Genomic DNA, 22,256 nt, shown 5'->3' with positions numbered 1-22,256 from the left:
AAAGGAACACGGCAGGGGTGCCCGATTTCCCCATTACTTTTTATTTCAGTTCTGGAGGTGTTGCTGAACATGATAAGAAATGACCAGCAGGTCAAAGGAGTGCAGGTCGGAGCTAAACATTATAAGTTAAGAGCGTTTGCAGATGACTTAGTATTGACTTTGCAAGAGCCAAACACTAGTACGAAAAAGGTTTTAGAAATAATACAACAGTTTGGCCAGGTAGCTGGATTTAAGTTGAATAAGCAAAAAACTAAAGTTTTAGGGAAAAACTTAACAGATATGGAAAAGGAGAAATTTCAAGAGGAGACAGGTTTGACTGTGGTCAAGAAGGTGAAATATCTAGGGGTTTACTTAACATCTAAGAATGTGAATTTGTACAAGGACAACTATGAAAAATGTTGGTTAGAAATTAAAAAAGATCTAGACATATGGTCAAATTTGAAATTGTCAATGCTAGGCCGAATTGCAGTGATCAAAATGAATGTATTGCCTAGAATGCTATTTTTGTTCCAGACCTTGCAGATTCTCGACAAGATGGAGTGTTTTAAGAGGTGGCAGAAAGATATCTCGAAATTTGTCTGGCAGGGCAAAAAGCCCAGAATTAAATTTAAAATATTGACAGATGTTAAAGAAAGAGGGGGATTTGCCCTGCCGGACTTAAAATTGTACTATGAGGCAGCAGCTTTCTGCTGGCTGAAAGAATGGATGCTCCTCGAGAACACGGACATCTTGGATCTGGAAGGTTTCAATAATGCTTTTGGTTGGCATGCATATCTTTGGTACGACAAAGTCAACAGTGCCTTTAAAAACCACATTGTCAGAAAAGCTTTGTTTAATGTTTGGATAAGATATAAAGATCTATTGGAAAATAAAACCCCTAGATGGGTGTCACCAGTGGAGGCTAAAGCAGTGAAAAAACTCAATATGGAGGTCGGATGGCCGAAGTATTGGGAAATTTTAGAACAGGATGGAGATAAGTTCAAACTACAAAGTCATGAGAAACTGAAACATAAAGTACAAAATTGGTTTCAATACGGTCAAATAGTGGAATTTTTCAAACAGGATAGGAAAATCGGTTTCCAGGTGGAAAAATCAAAATTAGAAACTGAATTGTTAGAACCCAACACTAAGAATTTATCTAGAATGTATAACTTGTTGCTGAAATGGAATACACAGGATGAAACAGTTAAATCGGCTATGATCAAGTGGGCACAGGATGTTGGACATAACATTATGTCAGCTGACTGGGAATGGTTATGGAACACCGGCATTAAGTTTACGGCATGTAATGCCTTAAAGGAAAACATCATGAAAATGGTCTATAGGTGGTACATGACCCCAGTCAAGCTGGCAAAAATTTATCATTTGCCCGATAACAAATGTTGGAAGTGTAAAGAGACTGAAGGTACCTTCTATCACCTTTGGTGGACATGCCCGAAGATTAAGGCCTTCTGGGATATGATCTATAATGAAATGAAAAAGGTACTTAAATGTACCTTTCCTAAAAAACCAGAGGCCTTTCTCTTGGGCATTGTCGGCCAATTGGTGACAAAGAAGGATAGAACTTTTTTCATGTACGCTACAACAGCAGCAAGAATACTCATCGCAAAGTATTGGAAGACACAAGATTTACCCACTCTGGAAGAATGGCAGATGAAAGTGATGGACTATATGACACTGGCCGAGATGACAGGCAGAATCCGTGACCAACGAAAAGAGACGGTGGAAGAAGAATGGAGAAAATTTAAAAGTTATCTTAAGGAATACTATAAACTTAATGAATGCTAAAATGTTGTGGTTTCCAGAAACAAGGGGGTACAGGGATATAAGGTTAGAATATAAAAGAGGACTAAGATGACAGAGATTGGAAAGTAACAATTGGGAGTTGCTAGTTGAATTATGGACATTGGGATGCAGAGAGGGGGGGTATGGGGAAGTCCAAGAAAAGAGGTTTATGAAAATAGGTTTGAAACTATACGTGTATGTTTGTCATTTTAAGTGTTTGTTTGTTTTTCTTAAAAATTTTGTAAAACCAATAAAAATTTTATAAAAAATAAAAAATAAACAGGGCCGCCTTCAGTTGGCTTTTAAAAGTAAAATAGTTGTTTATCTCTTTTGACATCTGATGGGAGGGCGTTCCACAGGGCGGGTGCCACTACCGAGAAGGCCCTGTACCTGGTTCCCTGTAACCTCACTTCTCGCAGCGAGGGAACTGCCAGAAGGCCCGTGGTGCTGGACCTCAGTGTCCGGGCTGAACGATGGGGGTGGAGACACTCCTTCAGGTATACTGGACCAAGGCCATTTAGGGCTTTAAAGGTCAGCACCAACACTTCGAATTGTGCTCGGAAACGTACTGGTAGTTTATTCAATACAGTTATACCTCACGCTGCACTAGGTTCATGTTGCGTTTTTTCAGCTTGTGAACGCTGCAAAACCGGAAGTGTATACTTCCGGGTTTTGCCGGGCGCACATGAGCAGGAGCACTCTATCGTGCTCCACGCTGGCACCACTCCAGTTGCAGACTTTTCGGGGTGTGAACGGCACCCCAGAATGGATCATGTCCGCAACTAGAGGCACCCCTGTATTCACAGAGAGATGAAGGAAGCGGTCTCTCTTAGATAATGGCGTTGCTCCGAGTAAAGTCCCACCCCCTCAGTCCCTCCTATTCTACGCCACCCTTGCGCCGGCTAATCTGTGCTTTCTGCCTCTGAGGTTTCTGTTCTGCTACTCTCATGGCACACCTGGTTCTGGAAGAGGGGGGATCAGAAATGCTTTCAAGAGACACTGAGTTTGTTAGCTGTCTCTCCCCCGGTGTTTCTTCTTCCTGCTGCTCCCCCACTATTTCCCAGCTTTCCCCCTCTGCAGCCTCTGAACCATGCCCTTCTGCAAACCACTGTTCTAAATCTATACTCCCCTCCTCTTCTCCCCCCCTTCCTCCTCAGTCCAGCCCCTGACACCTGGACTGTTTCTTACCTTGGACTCAATCCCAATCTTCATGATGGTTCCGGACACAGTAAGGATGTCACTCACCACCAGCAGGATGTACCAGCCATTCACAAATTCCAGGCGGTCAGACAGGCAGATGTCTTGATTGTAGCGGCGCTGGAAAAAATGGCTGAACTCCTGTGCAAGGAAAAGGACCTGCTGGTGAGCTTCCCACCTCCTGAAAAACACAAGGCCTCTTGTTCCCTCCTGTCAAAGTCCCCGCCGCCCTCAATTGCTCTTCTTTACTGCTTCCCTTGCTCCAGAAGGGGGAGATAAGGACTTCTACCGCTAAGCTTGGAAGACCCCAACCACGATGCACAAGTCTAGACAGCAACACAGTTCTTACAAGGCAAGCGCTAGCTATTCTGCAATGGAGGGGGGAAACTAAGGCTGGGCATTATCTAGTTTCCAACATCGCAATAACAGCTAAACATTGTGATATACTGATACAGTGGTACCTCGGGTTAAGTACTTAATTCGTTCTGGAGGTCCGTACTTAACCTGAAACTGTTCTTAACCTGAAGCTAATGGGGCCTCCTGCTGCTGCCGCACCGCCGGAGCACGATTTCTGTTTTCATCCTGAAGCAAAGTTCTTAACCTGAAGCACTATTTCTGGGTTAGCGGAGTCTGTAACCTGAAGCGCATGTAACCTGAAGCGTATGTAACCCGAGGTACCACTGTATATCACAATGTCTGAAATAAGGATGGAGCCACGTAGAGGCATTGACTGGCTTCACGGTTTTTCCCCACACTGTGATTTTTGCATAGCATGCGCCTGCACACACACACACACCAGGATTCACAATATATTGCCAGGTCAAAAACTATGAAACCGATACAAGATACGGACTTCAAATTGGGTTTGGATGATATATTGCTATATCACCCAGCCCGAGAAAAAACCTGGCCGACATACAGTGGTGCCTCACAAGACAAAATTAATCTGTTCCGCGAGTCTCTTCGTCTTGCGGTTTTTTCGTCTTGCAAAGCACGGCTATTAGCGGCTATTAATGGCTTAGCGGCTTTAAGAAAAAGGAAACAAACTCGCAAGAACTCGCGAAGCAAGCCCATAGGGAAATTCGTCTTGCGGAACGACTCAAAAAACGGAAAACTCTTTCGTCTTGCGCGTTTTTCGTCTTGCGAGGCATTCGTCTTGCGAGGTACCACTGTAGTCCCCACTGCTAGAAGAATATGGCACTGGAGTCTCTGCAAAATAAAAGCTGCTGGATCACACAAACACAGAATTTTTAATTTTAAAAGCAATTTTTGATTGCTACATTAAGCATTGCCTTAAGCAGCCAATGAAGTTTTCACCAATGTCCTTTGCTAACATCCCTGGGCAAATGTCTCATCCCCGTTCTGCCCCATCCTAACAACATTTTTCATGTTCTTCTTTTAAAAGTTGTTTTGGCACATTATTCCCCACCCCACCCTGCTACTACCACCACATCTCCTTGCAATTTTATGTTTCTGTGTGTGTGTTCTGGAGGGGTGGTAGTCACCTGGTGCCTTCCAAACCCTCCCCCTCCCTATTTCTGCACTCCACACAACTATTGCTGTGGCAGGTTCTCGTGCCAAGGCCCAGCCAGACCTTGAGTTGCACAGGCTCCAAGTTTACGAATGCAAACATACTTTGGAATATTTGTCTTCTTGCCCCACCAATGCTACAATCACTTTTTACTAGAGCGGATTAGTGCAACAAAGCTTCTGCCTGTAGACAGCAGCACCCTGAAATTTGTGTGTGGCTGGCTCAGTGACAAGAGCACAGACTTTTCACCCAGAAATTCCTGGGTGGTACGTCTGTAAATAAGGATGACCCAGCAATGCTCACATGCTGCAGGAGAAGCCCCCTGATGATGGAGCGGCCACACAAGATGAAAGATAGTACGCAGATGAGGAGCACCACCACGTCAAAGAACATCCGGAAGCTGTTGTCTCCTGCAAGAAAGGAGGAAGGCAGTGGTGGGTTTCTAGACAATGCTAGAGAACAAGGAAATGGTCACACTCCCCACCCGCAGAATTTTCAGTCCAAATAGGCTTGGTTAGAGAGCCCAGAGGTTGTTGGGGGACGGACGTTTGCGCAGGCAGCAAAAATGATGCTATGAGGCACATGGAAGAAGTCCTAGGGTTTCTGGAGAGAAAAGTAGGCCAGCTGGAGCAGGGACAGGGAGCATTGTGGGAAAAGGGGGCAAATATTTGCCAAAAGCAAATATGGGAGAGGAAGAGAGAACAGCCTGGCCTGTAGGGACTTAGGACTGATAGAGCCTAATTGGGATAAAAAACACGCAGAAGAAGACCTTGGGATCACTGAGAATATAAGCCATTTGGCTGCAACCATTGTAAAAAGGGCCAATTCAATGCTAGAAATAATTAAAAATGGAACTGAAAGTACCGTATTTTTCGCTCTATAAGACACACTTTTTCCCTCCTAAAAAGTAAGTGGAAATGCGTGTGTGTGTTATGGAGCGAATGCAGGCTACGCAGCTATCGCTGAAGCCAGAACAGCAGGGGGGATTGCTCCGCAGCAATACCACTTGCTGTTCTGGCTTCAGGGATTGCCGTGCAAAACCTCTTCAGCAACATTTGATTCAGAATATTTTTTTCCCTTGTTTTCCTCCTCTAAAAGCTAGGTGCGTCTTATGGTCGGGTGCGTCTTATAGAGCGAAAAATGCGGTGAGACAGCAGGTGTCATAATGCCATTATACTAATCTGTAGCATGCCTGGAATATAAAGTATAGTCTGGTCATCCCAGTCCTTCAAATAAAAGTTTATGTGCTTGAGAAGGTCCAGAAAAAAGGACAAATAAACCTTAGTGATGCAAACATCCTTTCCTATGAAGTAAATCTTAAAGAGGTTGAGGCTTTTGAATTTAGAAATTGAAAATCACCAGCTAATGAGACGGATATGACAAGGAGTTTAAACATTATCAGCGTTGCGGACGTCAGTTTGCGAAACTGGATACTAAAGAAATATGTTCCTTTCTGCAGCATAAGCTTATGAAATGATCGTCTCAGACTTTGGCAAGTCATTAAACTAGACGGCTATGAAGGAATTGAGAGGTTTCCATAATCAAAGATGCAATTCAATGGGTTCATGAACGGGATAAGTCAGCAACGTGGAGGCTGAGAAAGAGTTCCATGTAACACTCAAATCTCTCTTTCCGAAGTCCGTATTTTGGCAGGATGAGGCTACCCTTATGGACACATTCAGATTTACAGTGCCATGAAAAAGCCAAATATCCTTTAAGTTAACTAGGATATTGATTCTTATTAGCCAGGAACTAAAGACCAAACCCTTAAAAAAATCAGTCTGCAAACGGTCCCTGAGCAGTGCTTTAAGCGCTGCTCTTATACAGGTGAGGTGCTGCTTTCGAAAAGGTTTATGCTTGTACTGTGTTGCTCCCCCTGAAACCCCCTAATACCTTTGCCAGAGACACTGGGGTCTTTGCATTCCTGGATATCCACTTTGTTGTCCAAGTGAATCTTCACTCGGCCACTGTGTGCTTTATTGTCAAATGTGATCTGAGGGTGGAGGAGGAGTAGAAGAAGAAAAGAATGACAATGTACATCCTGGGGGAAATTCCACCGAGCAGCGCAGCAGAAGAAGCCCCAGAGCAGCACCTCCGGCCCTCTCAGTCCAGCGTGTGAATGAGGGCTCCTCAAACACAGGCGGAAAGGAGGCAAAAAGCAACAGCTCCTCAAGCATCCTTACTCACTGTGATGGAAAAGGTGTAGCAGTCCGGGATTTCGTTGTTGATGATGGTTTGGATGTTGATGGCTTTCAGCTTAAACCGGATGGTGACATTGATGAGCCTGGCAGAGACAAGGCATAGAGGGTCAGCTCTGTCACAATCTACCACCAAACGTCACAGTTCCCCACTGAATGACTGCAAACAGAATGGAGAGCCTCTCTTGTCGGAAAAACTGAAGGGAGCTGAGCCTTATATGCTCAGAAAAAAGGAGGCAAAAACTGCACATTTTGAAAACCAAGTGTCAGGCTTCAGGGACTTGGCTTCCTCCCCCACTTTTGGCCATGGATAAGAAGAACAAAGCGAAAGGAGTCTCTTACCAGTTACAAATTTTAATGATCACAGTGAGAGAAGAAAGAATCCATCCCTTGGAATGAAGGTGCTCCCAATTCTTCCCTAGCCACCCCCCGTCACTCCCACATCTCGCAGCCATTGTGCTTTCTGTGCTGCCACCTTATCTGCTCTCCTTAGCTTGACCTTGGGCTGAACGGATGGACGCTTTCCAGAGAAAGTGTGTCTCTCTCTCCCAGTTCTTCTCCTCCTAGCTGGACTACTGCAATGCGCTCTACATGGGGCTACCTTTGAAGGTGACCCAGAAACTACAATTAATCCAGAATGCGGCAGCTAGACTGGTGACTGGGGGCGGCCGCCGTGACCACATAACACCGGTCTTGAAAGACCTACATTGGCTCCCAGTACGTTTCCGAGCACAATTCAAAGTGTTGCTATTGACCTTTAAAGCCCTAAACGGCCTCAGCCCAGTATACCTGAAGGAGCATCTCCACCCCCATTGTTCTGCCCGGAAACTGAGGTCCAGCGCCGAGGGCTTTCTGGTGGTTCCCTCATTGCGAGAAGCAAAGCTACAGGGAACCAGGCAGAGGGCCTTCTCCGTAGTGGCACCCGCCCTGTGGAACACCCTCCCGTCAGATGTCAAAGAGATAAACAACTACCTGACATTCAGAAGACATCTGAAGGCAGCCCTGTTCAGGGAAGTTTTTAATGTGTGATATTTTAGTGTATTTTTGGTCTTTGTTGGAAGCCGCCCAGAGTGGCTGGGGAAACCCAGCCAGATGGGCGGGGTACAAATAATAAATTATTATTATTATTATTATTATTATTATTATTATTATTATTATTATTATTATTATTATTATTATAGCTGTTCCCCACCCAGTACTTCCCAGCTTCTGCCTTCTGAACTATGTCCCTCTGCAAACCGCTGTTCCAAATCTATACTACCTCCCTGCTCCTGGGAAGATTCAGGATCCTAATCAGGAGCAGGGGGAGGCTACCACCATTCCTCTTCAGTACGGCCCTCCTCAGCACAGTCCCTGACACCATGTTGGGTACAAAAATCAACAGCTGCAACATGTCAATTGATAAATGTAAGATTAGTAGGCAGAAACCTTCAGATCTGCAAAGCTGTTCCCCCCCCCCCAAATGTAATGGGAGGCAGGAAGCCTCAATGATTTAAAAAAAAAGTTGCAAGGGAAAACATGAATTCCCCCCTGCGAATTCCTCCAGTTGGAGTGGTGTCTTACCCTTCTGGCTATTGCAAACACCAAGAAAGTGTGTCTACATACTTGTAAAACTTGAGAGTAAAGTTCTTGTAGCTGCGGTCTGGCTCCAGGAGGGCTCCAGACGTCTCCTCAGAGTCCTGGGCAAAAGGTACATTTTGTGGGGGATCAACGCCAATGCACTCTACACAGAAAAGAGGAACAGATTCATATGTGTAGGGGCAGCATTGGGGAGAAAGGAAAAAACGCCAGCAGTTTTGTGGTATCTTCTCAAACTAAAGTTACACCTGCTACTCATTTTTTATTGGTAAGAGGTAAAACGCAGAGAATAGCATTCCATAAACATAGCTCCTGCACAAACAAGGCAGCTTCCCTCAATCTGGGTCACAGATCAACACAAGTCAAGTAACTTAGAAACCACAGGAAGCCATGACGGACTGAATAAGGAAAAAAATAAAATAAAAGCTTCTTGACAGATTTAGCCCCCAAAGCATCAAGGATTCTGTTCCAGGACTGCCCTCCTCCACTTAAAAGCTAAAGGTAAAGGACCTCTGGATGGTTAAGTCCAGTTAAAGGTGACTATGGGGTTGTGGCACTCATCTCACTTTCAGGCTGAGGGAGCCGGCGTTTGCCCACAGACAGCTTGTCCAGTTTGTCCATGTGGCCAGCATGACTAAACCACTTCTGGCACAATGGGACACCGTGACGGAAACCAGAGCACATGGAAACGCCGTTTACCTTCCCGCCACAGCGGTAACTATTTATCTACTTGCACTGGTGTGCTTTCAAACTGCTAGGTTGGCAGGAGCTGGGACAGAGTAACAGAAGCTCACCCCGTCACGTGGATTTGCACCACCAACCTTCTATTTGGCAAGCCCAAGAGGCTCAGTGGTTCAGTCCACAGTGCCACCCATGTCCCCCGCAGAGCATAGAGGATGCTGGAGACCCTAGGAAAGGCACTTGCTCACCTGTGATGACTTTGGGGTCGATATTGAAGGTGTCATTGGCCGGGTCAATCCTTCCTTTCCGGTAGTAATGCTGGCAAAGCATGAGCGCTGACTGGTTTGTGCTCCCTGCATGCACGTAGGCATAGCGTCCGACTGTCTCGTTGGCAACGGCCAGGTACTACGGGGGGAAGTTGAAATGGTCATCCCGGTCAAGTCCAGCTGCCTTCCCCTTCCCCACCAGCTGTCCAACCGCTTCTCACCTTATCCACCGCATAGACCATGTGCTCATAGACATCTGCCTGTGTATAAACTGCATAGGTCTCCTCTGCCCCATCCACATAGTTCTTCAGGAAGAGGTGCTTGAAGGTCATTGTGTTCTCCTCTTTGAAGGTGACCACCATCTGATTGCTAAGCCCAAAGAGGACGAGCTGTGCGGAGGGGAGGCAGAGAGCAGGGACCAAGCAGAGGAGCAGTTAAGAATCTATGACACACTTGGCAATAGATATAGGACATAATATAAATTTCCATTTTCCAGATTCATTTCTTTTTTAACGTTTCAGTTTAATATTTCATAAACAAGGGGCTATATGTCCTTTTCAAGGGGGTTTCAGCAGCGTAAGTCTGTTTGCATTGCAGTTTATCTGGGTCTGAGGTAACTTCTGTTTCTGCTTGTCTTACTTTCCTATTGTTAAACTTTGGCTGTATCTGTACTACACATTCAAAGCTCTGGGATAACATTTTTTAATAATGGGGCTGGGGCTCCCTCAGGGTGAACCCCCACCCTCCAGCTCTCATTCGCCACCCCAGAGTGTGGGGGGCATCATTCAAAGCCACCATAGCCTCATACCCCTTCCCGTATTGGAGGCAGCCTAGCTTACCTCAGAGGGTTATTGCCAGGATAATTTGCACAGGGAAAGAACACCATGTATACCACTTTGACTTCCTGGGAGGAAAGGTGGGGTGTTCAAGTGAAAATAAGGCACCAAGGAAGACCCCCTGAGAGTACAAATGTGTTTTTGAAAGCTGCCTAGAGGTGGTGAGTTAGCCAGGTGGAGAGAGAAGGTGTAGCCCACACCCTAAAATGAAAAGGCAAGAACTTTCAAACCACTGGAACAGATAATACACAATGACTAAATGAGGAACAGCCAGCCAGCCAACATCTTGGGCAGGGAGGTGAGTTTTCATGAGGTGGTGGAAACTGGATCACAGTCAGGGCCCATTTTTTTTCTTTGATTCCCATAGGGATGTGAGGCAGGGGGTGTTTGGGGAAACTATAAAGGAAGCCCAGATCCAGATGCCCTGGCCCTCCTGGTGAGGGGTAAATCAAGGGGCAGGGCAGGTGCTTGGAAGCTGGATGAGGATACCAAGTGTTGACATGGGCCTGAGATGGAGAGAGAGAGAGAGAGAGAGAGAGAGAGAGAGAGAGCCCCCAGTCCATTGGGCAAGGCCTTGGCCAAGATCTGACTTCACAATGGGCTGCAGAATGTTTTGTTTCCCTGGAAACCAGGTGAGTTGTTTGAAAGGATCCTGAGATCAGTTAAAAGCTCATTCAACTGTCTCCTTCAGATCAGTTGACACCAGAGATGTTTTGCTTTAGAGAACTGTCTTTTTTGGATCAATTGGCATCGGAAACATCTGTCTCCTTCGGACAACTATCTTTGGCTCAGCTGAAAGCCCAGAGAATGGTCTTCTGCCTCCCCTGCTGCCACAGAAGGTAAGGTAAGCGGGGAGGAGGGGAGACATTCTGAAGCCTTGTTCTCCCCCCCACCCCATGGGCAGTTTTTAAAGATGTTCCTTGCTTATTTGACCTTCATAAATCCGATGCTCACAGGGAGTGTTCTGGTTAATTTTCTGAGTTTTTCCATTTGTCTCCATCCAAATGTCAGAAGAATTACCACCTCCCCCCCCCAAATCAGTAAAATCCCCCACCCCCAATTTCACCACCCACAAATAGGAATTTCTAGGAACTCATTTTTCACTCAGCCCTAAAATACACCCCCCACCTCTGCAGGGCTCACACCTGCACCCTTAAGTATTCCCTCCATCGGGTGCACTTCCAGCATCTTGAATTGGTTTCTCAACTCCCAACTCCTATCAGCCCTAGACAGCGGATCCTGGGTGTCAGATGTCATGGAGTGGGGGGAGGAGGGCAGTTGGAATCTAGCAGCAACATCTGGAGGGTTTGGAAGGTTAGACACATAAAACAAGGTGATTTAGCATCATAACACTGGGTAGCTAGTCAGGAGTTTGGCCTGACCCTGATTGTGAATGGCCAGAACTACTAGCCACTCACTGTCTAGTGTGGAAAGTGGAGCAAAGGACCTTTTTAGGAGAGCAGACCCTGGGATCAGTTCTGCACTCAAAATGAAAAACTGTGTCACTGTGTGCAAAGAGAAGTAACCAGCTGTGACCTTTGTCTGTTTTAAAAATAGTGGTGACTTGACACATAGGTAAGAAAGGCTTTCCGACTGAGAAATGCCAAAATCACCTCAAAATGTGTGGCTGGTGGACGCAATCTGCAATGAGGAGGAGGAGACCCTCACCTGCATCTGGAGAGCTTACTCTCATTTGCTTGGCACCTAAAGGTGTACAATGAAGGCACCAGGTGAGCCTCACTTGAGAAAATAAAACCCCTTTCATAAAACTTCCTCCTGTTCTTGGTGCCCGCTTGTGGACCCAGAAACATGGCACCTCTTCCCTCAGCCCTTTTCTTGGAAATGCAGGCAGGGCACTGCAAGAAAGAGGGAAAGAGGCAATGTCTTCTGCTCCGAATGTCTCTCACTGTTTATGTGTGTTGGGGGCAGGCGGGGGGCAGAGACAGTTAAAGGCCAAAGGCCTGGTTATGGAAGAAACCTTATTGCCTGGTGCCTAAAAATATATGATGGTAGTCCCAGTACAACTGTGAAGCCTTTTCTATCTGTGGTAACTGACTAGAGCAGGTTACAGGTAGGTAGCCGTGTTGGTCTGCCATAGTCGAAACAAAATAAAAGGAGCAGTTAAGTCCAGGCAAAGGTGACTATGGGGTTGCAGCGCTCATCTCGCTTTCAGGACGAGGGAGCCGGCATTTGTCCACAGACAGCTTATCCAGTTTGTCCATGTGGCCAGCATGACTAAACCACTTCTGACACAATGGGACACCGCGACGGAAACCAGAGCGCATGGAAACGCCATTTACCTTTCCGCTGCAGTGGTATCTATTTATCTACTTGCACTGGCGTGCTTTCGAACTGCTAGGTTGGCAGGAGCTAGGACTGAACAACGGGAGCTCATCCCATCGCGGGGATTCGAACTGCCGACATTCCGATCGGCAAGCCCAAGAGGCTCGGTAGACCACAGCACCACCTGCATCTCACATACCTGAATGGTGACTATTAGGATCTTGATCAGCTGGAGCACCAGTTTGAATGGCTTGCGGCCTTTGGCACGAAACTTGTCACAGGGGCTCATGAAGAAATACTTCAGACGCCTGCGGAGCTCCTCTTCTTCTGGTTGAATGGAAGCAAAGCCCAAGTTTGGCCTTGTGTCCCCATCCTGGGACCCATAGCTATTCACTGGGGTCAGCAGCTTCTGAGTCTCTGCAAAGAGGGATAAAAGCATGCAGGTTTCTACAGTCCCGATTTCATGCCATAAGGAAGGGGACTGAAATCCTTTCTGTTCACATCAGCGTGATCCAGAAATTCCTGTGGTTTAGCCAGATTAGGCTACTCAAGCGCTGCAACATACAGCATTACAGCAATTAACCCCATCAAAGCATAGCCCAATTTTACGTCCCCTGATACCCAGGAATCTGACCAATCAACAGGAAATAAACTTCACAGCTTTGCAGCGTTCACAGCAATGTCCTCTGCCCTTACCCATTCCGCAGTTTCCGAGTCAGCTGTTATCAGAAGAGTCTCTCACAAGACCGGCTTTGTGACTTTTTGCTGCTTTTTGATCCCCTTCGAGGCGTTTTGTTTGCCAGCAAGGACCTAAGAACAACACGAGAGCATGTCTTTGAAGACGCAGCCATGGCAAATTATGCCTACGCGCAACATCAGCCCCAGCAGCTCTAGGAAATGTGAACAGGCGAGACAGGCCTTGCCACAAAACAGCCCGTTTTGCTGTTTGTGATGCTTTTGTGAAAAGCGAGCACAAAACAGCTGCTCCCAGCTCTTTTGAGGCAGGTAAGGAGGGAGGTGCACCTAGCACTCTGGCAGAACTGCAAAAAGGAGGAACCGTTCTCAGTGAGCCAACCCTGTGTTTCTGGTTACTAGTCCAAAGAGGAAATTCCTCACGGGATCTAAACTGCTGATTGGCACAGACACAAAGTTCAGCACACTGAACAAAAGAAACCACAGTGTTGTATGCTTCAGCGTGCGCGCGCGCACACACACACACCCTAAAATCCAAGACGTGCCCTCTGAGAGCCTCTGAAGGCAGGAGAGTTCCCTAAACCAAATATAAACATTGCATTTATATCCCACTGTTCATCCACCACCATTTTTTCCTCAATCAATCCTGTGATGTTGGTTAGGATGAAATCGAGCAGCTAGCCCATGGGCAGGCAAACTGTTGCCCGAGGGCCGGATCTGGCCCAATCGCCTTCTAAGTCTGGCCCGCATATGGTCCAGGAATCAGCATGTTTTTACATGAGTAGAATGTGTGCTTTTATTTAAAATGCATCTCTGGGTTGTTTGTGGGGCATAGGGATTCGTTCATTTCCCCCCCCCAAATAAATACCGCATTTTTCGCTCTATAACACGCACCTGACCATAACACGCACATATTTTTTAGAGGAGGAAAACAAGAAAAAATATTCTGAATGAAACAGTGGATGTATCATTTTTGTGCTTCATGCTGTGGCCACAGACATGTGATTTGATGGTGAGTTTGGGCTAGCCCAATGCAAAAATCCTGAGGATCCATGTGGATCTGTGCTTTGTAACCACGTTTTTGCACCATTGTGGCCCCAGGCAAAAGTGGGTGCGTGATTTTTTTGGTGTGGGCTGTAGCCATAGACATACTATGTGATCTGATGGTGAATTTGGGGTGACCCTGAGGCAGAATGCAGGAAAGCAGCAGCCTCCTCTACAGCTTTCCCTCCTCCGTGACGCGGGATCTGATTTTTGCCTCTGCACTCGGGCCAGTCTGTTCCAGGGACCACACATTCGCTCAATAACACGCACAGACATTTCCCCTTACTTTTTAGGAGAAAAAATGTGAGTGTTATAGAAAGAAAAATACGGTATATAGTCCGGCCCCCCACAAGGTCTGAGGGACAGTGAACTGGCCCCCTGCTGAAAAAGTTTGCTAACAAGGTCACCCAGTTAGCTTAATGGCTCAAGTGAGGATTTGAAGATAGCTCTCGCCCATGCTTTAGCTGACAGACAAATGACCACTGGAGTCCCTTCGAACTTTACCATTCTATGATTCTATTATCCTAGCTCATTTCGCTAACCGCTGCACCACACTTGCTCTCAGGAAACCCCACCTCTGTCTCCTCAAAAGGCTCAGCTGCTGAGATTTTGTAGTCTTCCACTTCTTCATTTGCCCTTGAGACTTTTCATTCAGTCAAGCTCACGGGATTTAGGAGGAACACAACAAAATGCAATTTTAGCACACGCCCAACCAATCATGACAAAGGACAACCAAGGAATTTTTCCACATTTCTGCATCGGCAGCCGTGACAATACCCGTATTATTGTTTTGAAACTAAGAACGTAGTTATCTGCTATAGTGTTTTATTGGGGTTTTACTGGGGTAACATAAGACGAGAACGGCAAATTGCACACATTTGAAAACTAATCATACAGTAGGCTACTGTCCTTGTGAACACATTTAAGTTTAACAGGGCAAGCCAAGTTAAATATTTAGAGAATGCCTTATTGTTGTTAGCCACTCTGAGCCCGGCTCTGGCTGGGGAGGGTAGGATATAAATAAAATATTATTTATAATTATTAATTATTAATTATTAATTATTAATTATTATTATTATTTAGAATTTGTCAGCTAAGGAATGAGAAGCACTTTGGGACCTATTTCTGCCCCATTCTTCCATTTCTGCCTTTGGAGAAGCTCAGCAATTTCCCACCTAGACTTATCTGTTAAAGATTAGCTGGGCAGTGCCAGGCTTACGCGGTGGAGACTAGGGAGCGCATATGAAGGGATGCAGGACTTGTAGCCCCATAGAACATGTTGTTTTTTCCAAGCACCCCCTTACAACAGATGCACAGCGCAGAGGGAGAGAACTGGCAAGGCAAGCTCTCTCCAAGAGAAGTTTGTACGGCTGTTGAGCAACCTCAGGTTTCCACCGGACGCAATCAGAAAACCTGAAGGGTTGGGTAAGGACACTAGGAACTCCATCTAGGTCCAAACATTAAAAAGCGGCATGAGAAAGTCTGGGGGAAATGATTCACGGATGGTATTTACCGTATTTTTCGCTCTATAACACGCACCAGACCATAACACGCACGTAGCTTTTAGAGGAGGAAAACAAGAAAAAAATATTCTAAACGAAATAGTGGATATATGATTTTTGTGGTTCATGCTGTGGCCACAGACATGTGATCTGACAGTGAGTTTGGAGTAGCCCAATGCAAAAATCCTGAGGATCCATGTGGATCCATGCTTTGTAACCACGGAGGAGGGAAGGAAGGGGAACCATGGATCCTCTGTTCACGACTGCAGCAGATCCCCCCCACCACCTGCAGGCACTCGCTCCATAACACGCACAGACATTTCCCCTTACTTTCTAGGAGGAAAAAAGTGAGTGTTATGGTGCAAAAAATACGGTAACTCCGAGTAGGCTTGCTAAGATGTATAAGACTGAATCAGGTAAGTGCTGGAGATGCAAAGAGGTGGAGGGAACGTTCTTTCATATATGGTGGACTTGTAAAAGAGTATTGGGAAATGATCCATAATGAATTGAAAAAAATGTTTAAAAGTACTTTCCCAAAAAAAACCTGAGTCCTTCCTGTTGGGGATAATTGAGACTGAAATTCCCAGGTGTCAAAAACGGTTATTTACGTATGCTACTACTGCAGCCCATGTTTTGTTAGCCCCAAAAAAGGAAAGCGAGCGAGGTCCCAACCAAAGAAGAATGGCAACTTAAATTGACAGAATATACACAACTTGCAGACTTAACATACAGAATAAGACAACAAGAAGAACATGCGTTTAGAGAAGATTGGAAAACGTTTATTGAATAGATGGGAAATAATTGTGTACAGCTGAAAATGCTGGAAGCATCAAGATAAATTCAACTGTGTAAATAAGTTTTGATGGCTGCAATAATGGAATGCTGAATGGTATAGTTTTTGTAAAATAAGCAGGGATTTATGATATGTAAAATGAACCGTGGAAAGAGAAGAAGGGAAGTCACTGATATTTTAAGGATGCAAAATGAGTATTTTAAAACAGAAAATTTAATAAACATTATAGAGAGAGAGAAGAAAAGAGAGAAATTGGTAGGACTGGACACACTTTCGATTAGTAAAGGGGAAGAAGAAAATAATTTGGTCCCAGCAGATCCAGGGACCTCCTAGCTCACCATAGAAACTGTCCCTCTTTATTCAGCTATTTCATTCTTGACACTACTGATCCTGCTATTCTCGGTTTCTGCTCTCCCAGTCTTTGGAACTCACTCCCCAGAGAAGTCAGACCAGCTCCCAGGCGAAGACGAGCTTTCTTGTTCCAACAGGCTTACGGGAACCGACTGCTTTTAATGAAAGTGTCGGTGCCGTGCTCTTTTTATTGCAATTATCAGTACGTCATTAATAGATCTTACACCCACGTACATAGTTTTAAGAGCCGGTGTGATGTCTTGGTTGGAGTGTCGGACTAGGGCCTGGTAGACCGGGGTTCAAATCCTGGCTTGAGCCATGAAACTCACTAGGTGACCTTGGGGGCCAGTCACTGACCTACCTCAAAGGGTTGTTGTGTGGATTAAATGAGGAGGGGGAGAACTATGTACACAACCTTGGGCTCCTTGGGAGAAAAGGTGGGGCAGAAATGCAATCAATCAATCAATCAATCAATCAATGGTTTGTTTTTAAATGATTGGTGCTCCCCACAACTATGTTTTTAGCTGTTCTTATTTTTATGCATAGAGGGCCTGGAGTCCCTATCAGTGAAAAAGGTGGAGTAATAATAATAATAATAATAATAATAATAATAATAATAATAATAACAACAACAACAACAACAACAACCAGTCTGCAGTAGACGATCCTGCTCCCGCTCTGATAGGATCTCATTCATTTGATTAGATCCTGTGTGCTATTGTTCTCTGAACTGTCCTGGGGCAAAAACACCTCCTCTCAATTGCTTTTCAATTGTGTGGCAACTTTTTGCCCGTGTTCTCCTTCCCTCCCCGTTCGCAGGATCCGTATTCTTCCCTCCCCACAACCACCCCAGGCGATGCTGCATCAAGGGGCGCTGGGGGCAAACGATCGCACCTACCTCCCTCCCCCCGTGCCGCAGCCCCGATCCAACCCGCCTCCCCAGCCCCCGATGCGGGCAGCTTTCCCCCAGCGAAAATAAAGGTCGTCGGGATCCCCCGGGCACGCATCCCTCCTACACGTCACGTCTGGTTTCACCAATTCACCCTTTGGCTTTCCGAGGATCGCCCGCACTCAATCCCGGATTCCCAACGCCGGACCCGCATAACTACACGCGCGCGTGCATGCACACGTTCAACATGAAAACCTCGTTTTTTCGGGGTTGGGGGGACGACGGCGGGACTCCCTTACCTCCTTCGCGGCCGGCTCGGAAAGTAACAACAAGAGGATCCCAACATCCGGTCATGAGCCCAGAAGGGGCGGGCAGGGGCGGGGCGAGGTCGCGTCAGAACCCGGAGGAAGGGGGAGGGGAGGCGTGGGAGGCGGCGCTGGGTTTCCGGGCTTAGAAGGTGGCAAAGAGGCGCGGGATTTAAGTGAGAGATGCTCGCGCTTCAACTCGCAGCTGCACACGTTTCAGTTCAGATATGCAAGCGTTTATGTGCACGCTCTTTACTCCAGATGTGCACGCGCGTTTCGATTCAGATATGCCCGTGTTTAAAGTCAGATGTGCACGCGTTTGAACTCGGATATGCACGCGTTTATATGCACACGCTTTAATTCAGATGTGCACGCGTTTCAGTTCAGTTATGCACGCGTTTATATGCACACGCTTTAATTCAGATGTGCACGCGTTTGAACTCGGGATATGCATGCATTTATGTGCACGCGTTGCAATTCAGATTTGCACGCCTTTATATGCATGTGGTTTAAATCAGATATGCCGGTGTTTGAACTCAGATGTGCCCATGTTTTATGTCTGATACAGGGCCGGATTTAGGTTTGATGAGGCCCTAAGTTACTGAAAGTAATATGTCCAGCTGAGCTGTCCTTTGTCAACAACAAATTGTCGCTTTTTTGTGTTGAATATACTCTATATGGTAATTTATGGACCTAATAGGTATCTAAAGCCTTTTGCACATAACAAAATATGTATTTTATCAAAGTAATCGTTGAACTGAAATACAATTAAGAAGAAGTATATTAATAGTGAAATACAATTAAGAAGAAGTATATACCAGTCCATGCAGAATGTAGGCACCCTATATATAGAAATGAGCAAACCAGTGATATTTTAGGGAGCTGGCTAGCAGGCTTACTTACATCGTGAAGCCTACACAACAGAAAACACTGTTGCTGTATGTAGGTTTTATTTTATTTTTTTATCTTATATTTTGGAAATGTACATCCAGTTGTCTTTTTCCTTTAAATTTTCAGGGGGCCCCCAAGAGAGTGGGGCCCCAAGCTATAGCTTGTTTAGCTGATACGTAAATCTGGCACTGGTCTGATATTCACGCGTTTCAATTCAGATAGGCCCGTGTTTCAACTCTGATATTGTCGCAGGAAACCCCCCCCCCAATCAGTTTGTACAAACTCGACACACACACTCACACTCACACACGACATATGCTACGCTTCTGTTATAAATTCATAGAAAATCAACCATACATCAGATCTGCACCGTTCCACTTTTATTTTACTCCATGAAGGAAGGACTACAAAATGGGGGGGGGGGGGGTTATACAGGACAGCTATAATCCCTTGAGCATACCAGCACATACACAGGAGCCCTGCCCAGTTGCTATGCCAACCCTGATGGTCCTAGACAGAAGACCATCAAGGTCACAAAGGACTTGCATATGGGAGTGGATTCAACAAGGACTGGAACAAAGGACAATGATCAGATCTTCCCTCTGAGGGCAGGAAACTGCCAACTCCCTTTTGTCCTCTGGAAATGACTCAGGGGGAGGGGGAGGGGAGGAACCAGCCAGGTGACAGGACACTCAGGTTACCACCACAACTCCTCCCTCAACCCCACCTTTTTGTGATGTGTCAATGATGTAGTTCTAGGGGTGTAGTTTGGGGGATTAGTAACTAATAAAAGTTGGGGTCTTCTTTTGTTCTGTGCTTCCATTTTGTTTCACCTGGTGGCAGGTGGGAGTCTGTCGCGACAGTCTTCAATAAAGACCAAGCCTACTGGCTGCTGTTTTGCTCTGGTATTCCTGGTGTTCTTGTTTATTTTGTCCAAGGGAGCCCTCGGATTTCTCCGTTAACAATACGCACCGTTTTAATTCAGATTTGCACAGTTTCACTCTGATATATGCACATGCATTTAACTCCAGGCAAAGGTGCAGCCTTTGGTTTTATTGCAACATGTTAATAATTTAAATGACTTGGTCATTTTGTGTTTTATCTTGTATTATCACAATTGCCACTTTATTATACCACTGTGGCAAAATAACATTTAGAAGAAAAGTAATCCTAGAACCATAGGATTGTATAGAGTTGGAAGGGACCCTGAGGGTCAAATCCTGGCAATGCAAAGAATCTCTTGCCTGTTACGGAAATTAGCGGGGGGGGGGCACATCTTTAAAGTTGTTAAATGTTACAAATATTATGCATAAATGTATCCTTTCGACTTGACAGCTCAGGGAAGTTACCTAACTTTAACAATCATATAAAATCAACTCCTTTGCCAGTTTCCTCCATTTCAACACTACTTTGCCCTTGGAAAAATGACTGTTTTCCCTGCCACCTCCCCAAGCCTGAGGACATGTATACACACCTCCTACCCCAGGAAGTGCCCAGAGGTGACAATTGCTGAGCTGATTGTTGGCCAAGGAAAGCCTAATCCCATCACCAGACTTGCCAAGGGTTCTATTGTACTTTGGGTGGTGGTATTTCAGAGGTGTTTGCCTATGCTAATCTTATACCTGGGTCTTGCCCTGCCATGTCTGCTTATGCTAATCTTGTACCAAGGACTAGTCTGGACATGTTTGCCAAGTCAAAATAAAAAAAATCCTTCCAGTAGCACCTTAAAGACCAACTAAGTTAGTTCTTGGTATGAGCTTTCGTGTGCATGCACACTTCTTCAGATTTGCCAAGGTTAAACTAGTGGAACCCCTCTCTACCCCTCCCCTTTTGTGACATATCAGTGATGTAGCAATAATGTATCAATTATGCTGTACGAACTGTATTCTGGGATTTGGTGGGAAAGTTTTAAAAGTCATTGTCACCCCATCCTCGGGGTTCAAAATTGCTCTTTGAACCTGTTGCGCAATAAGCTTTGGTCTACAGCTATTTGCTCCGGTTGGTGACTGGACTCCTTCCTTTATTCTGCAGGGACTCGTGGGCTCCGCCCAACGAGCTGGGTGACTGAGCAGCCTCGCACCTAGATTTTTCCGTAACACAGTGGAACTCAGATGTGCCTGTGTTTTATGTCTGATACAGGGCCAGATTTAGGTTTGATGAGGCCCTAAGTTACTGAAGGTAATGGGGCCCTTTATATGCCCAGCTGTCCTTTGTCAACAACAAATTGTCGCTGTTTTTTGTGTTGAATATATGATATATGGTAGTTTATGGACCTAATAGGTATCTAAAGCCATTTGCACATAATAAAATATGTATTTTATCAAAGTAATTGTTGAACTGAAATACAATTAAGAAGAAGTATATTAATAGTGAGGGGAACGCGGGTGGCACTGTGGGTTAAACCACTGAGCCTAGGACTTGCCAATCAGAAGGTCGGTGGTTCGAATCCTCCCGACGGGGTGAGCTCCAGTTGCTCGGTCCCTGCTCCTGCCAACCTAGCAGTTAGAAAGAACGTCAAAGTGCAAGTAGATAAATAGGTACCGCTCCGGCGGGCAGGTAAGCGGCGTTTCCGTGCGCTGCTCTGGTTCACCAGAAGCAGCTTAATCATGCTGGCCACATGACCCGGAAGCTGTACGCCAGCTCCCTCGGCCAATAAAGCGAGATGAGTGCCACAACCCCAGAGTCGGTCATGACTGGACCTCATGGTCAGGTGGTCCCTTTACCTTATATTAATAGTGAAATACAATTAAGAAGAAGTATATACACCAGTCCATGCAGAATGTAGGCATCCTATATATAGAAATGAGCAAACCAGTGATATTTTAGGGAGCAAGCTAGCAGGCGGGCCCATTACTTACAGCAAAATAACATTTAGAAGAACAGTAATCCTAGAACCATAGGATTGTAGGATTGTAGAGTTGGAAGGGACCCTGAGGGTCAACTCCTGGCAATGCAAGGAATCTCTTGCCCAATGTGGGGATTGAACCCACGACCCTGAAGTTAAGAGTCTCATGCTCTACCAACTGATAAAACGTTTGGTACCACATAAAAACTGTTACGGAAAATTCTGGGTGCGGGGCTACTCTGCCACCCAGCTCGTCGGACTAGGTCCGCGGGTCCCTGCGGAAGAAAATGAGCTCAGCCGGACAGGAGCAAACTGCAGAAGATCCAAGTTTATTGCGCAACAGGTTCAAGGCGAGATTGAACAGCGAGAAAGGGGTGACATGAACTTTTGAAATTTCCCTCCATATCCCAGAATACAGTGCAAAATACATCCCAGTTACATCACGAATACATTAGGAAGAGGTTGGGTTACACCGGATTAACATATGGAGGAGGGAGGGGGGAATATGCAGAGCTGGAGATATGGAGGAGGGAGGGGGGAATATGCAGAGCTGGAGATATGGAGGAGGGAGGGGGGAATATGCAGAGC

At 45.8% G+C, this 22,256-nt stretch overlaps 1 protein-coding gene and 1 long non-coding RNA gene across 10 annotated transcripts in view; one reads left to right on the top strand and one right to left on the bottom strand.

Moving 5' to 3' along the window:
* Positions 1-18,003, bottom strand: part of MCOLN1 (mucolipin TRP cation channel 1) — a 30,633-nt gene extending 12,630 nt beyond the window's left edge. The window contains exons 1-10 of the mRNA XM_083483038.1: positions 17,927-18,003; positions 13,052-13,165; positions 12,555-12,772; positions 9,458-9,625; positions 9,219-9,375; positions 8,317-8,434; positions 6,701-6,797; positions 6,407-6,506; positions 4,817-4,923; positions 2,974-3,123 (exon numbers count right to left, since the gene is read on the bottom strand). Of these exons, the coding sequence (XP_083339164.1) occupies positions 2,974-3,123; positions 4,817-4,923; positions 6,407-6,506; positions 6,701-6,797; positions 8,317-8,434; positions 9,219-9,375; positions 9,458-9,625; positions 12,555-12,772; positions 13,052-13,055 (1,119 nt within the window). The 5' untranslated portion in view covers positions 13,056-13,165; positions 17,927-18,003. The remainder of the gene's footprint in view (positions 1-2,973; positions 3,124-4,816; positions 4,924-6,406; positions 6,507-6,700; positions 6,798-8,316; positions 8,435-9,218; positions 9,376-9,457; positions 9,626-12,554; positions 12,773-13,051; positions 13,166-17,926) is intronic.
* Positions 9,634-22,256, top strand: part of LOC310697020 — a 90,546-nt gene continuing 77,923 nt past the window's right edge. For 2 of the 9 annotated variants that reach the window (XR_014520856.1, XR_014520857.1), the window contains exon 1: positions 9,634-10,911. This is a non-coding gene — a long non-coding RNA (uncharacterized lncRNA). Of the gene's footprint in view, positions 10,917-11,131; positions 11,803-22,256 lie in introns of those variants that run through there. The other 7 variants (XR_014520858.1, XR_014520859.1, XR_014520862.1 and 4 more) reach the window with 5 other exon arrangements.

Source organism: Podarcis liolepis (assembly GCF_965112155.1).
Source record: "Podarcis liolepis genome assembly, chromosome: 17".
In the NCBI taxonomy this organism is placed as follows: domain Eukaryota; kingdom Metazoa; phylum Chordata; class Lepidosauria; order Squamata; family Lacertidae; genus Podarcis; species Podarcis liolepis.
The sequence above is the reverse complement of the archived record's forward strand: the minus strand, read 5'-3'. Positions and strand labels throughout refer to the sequence as shown.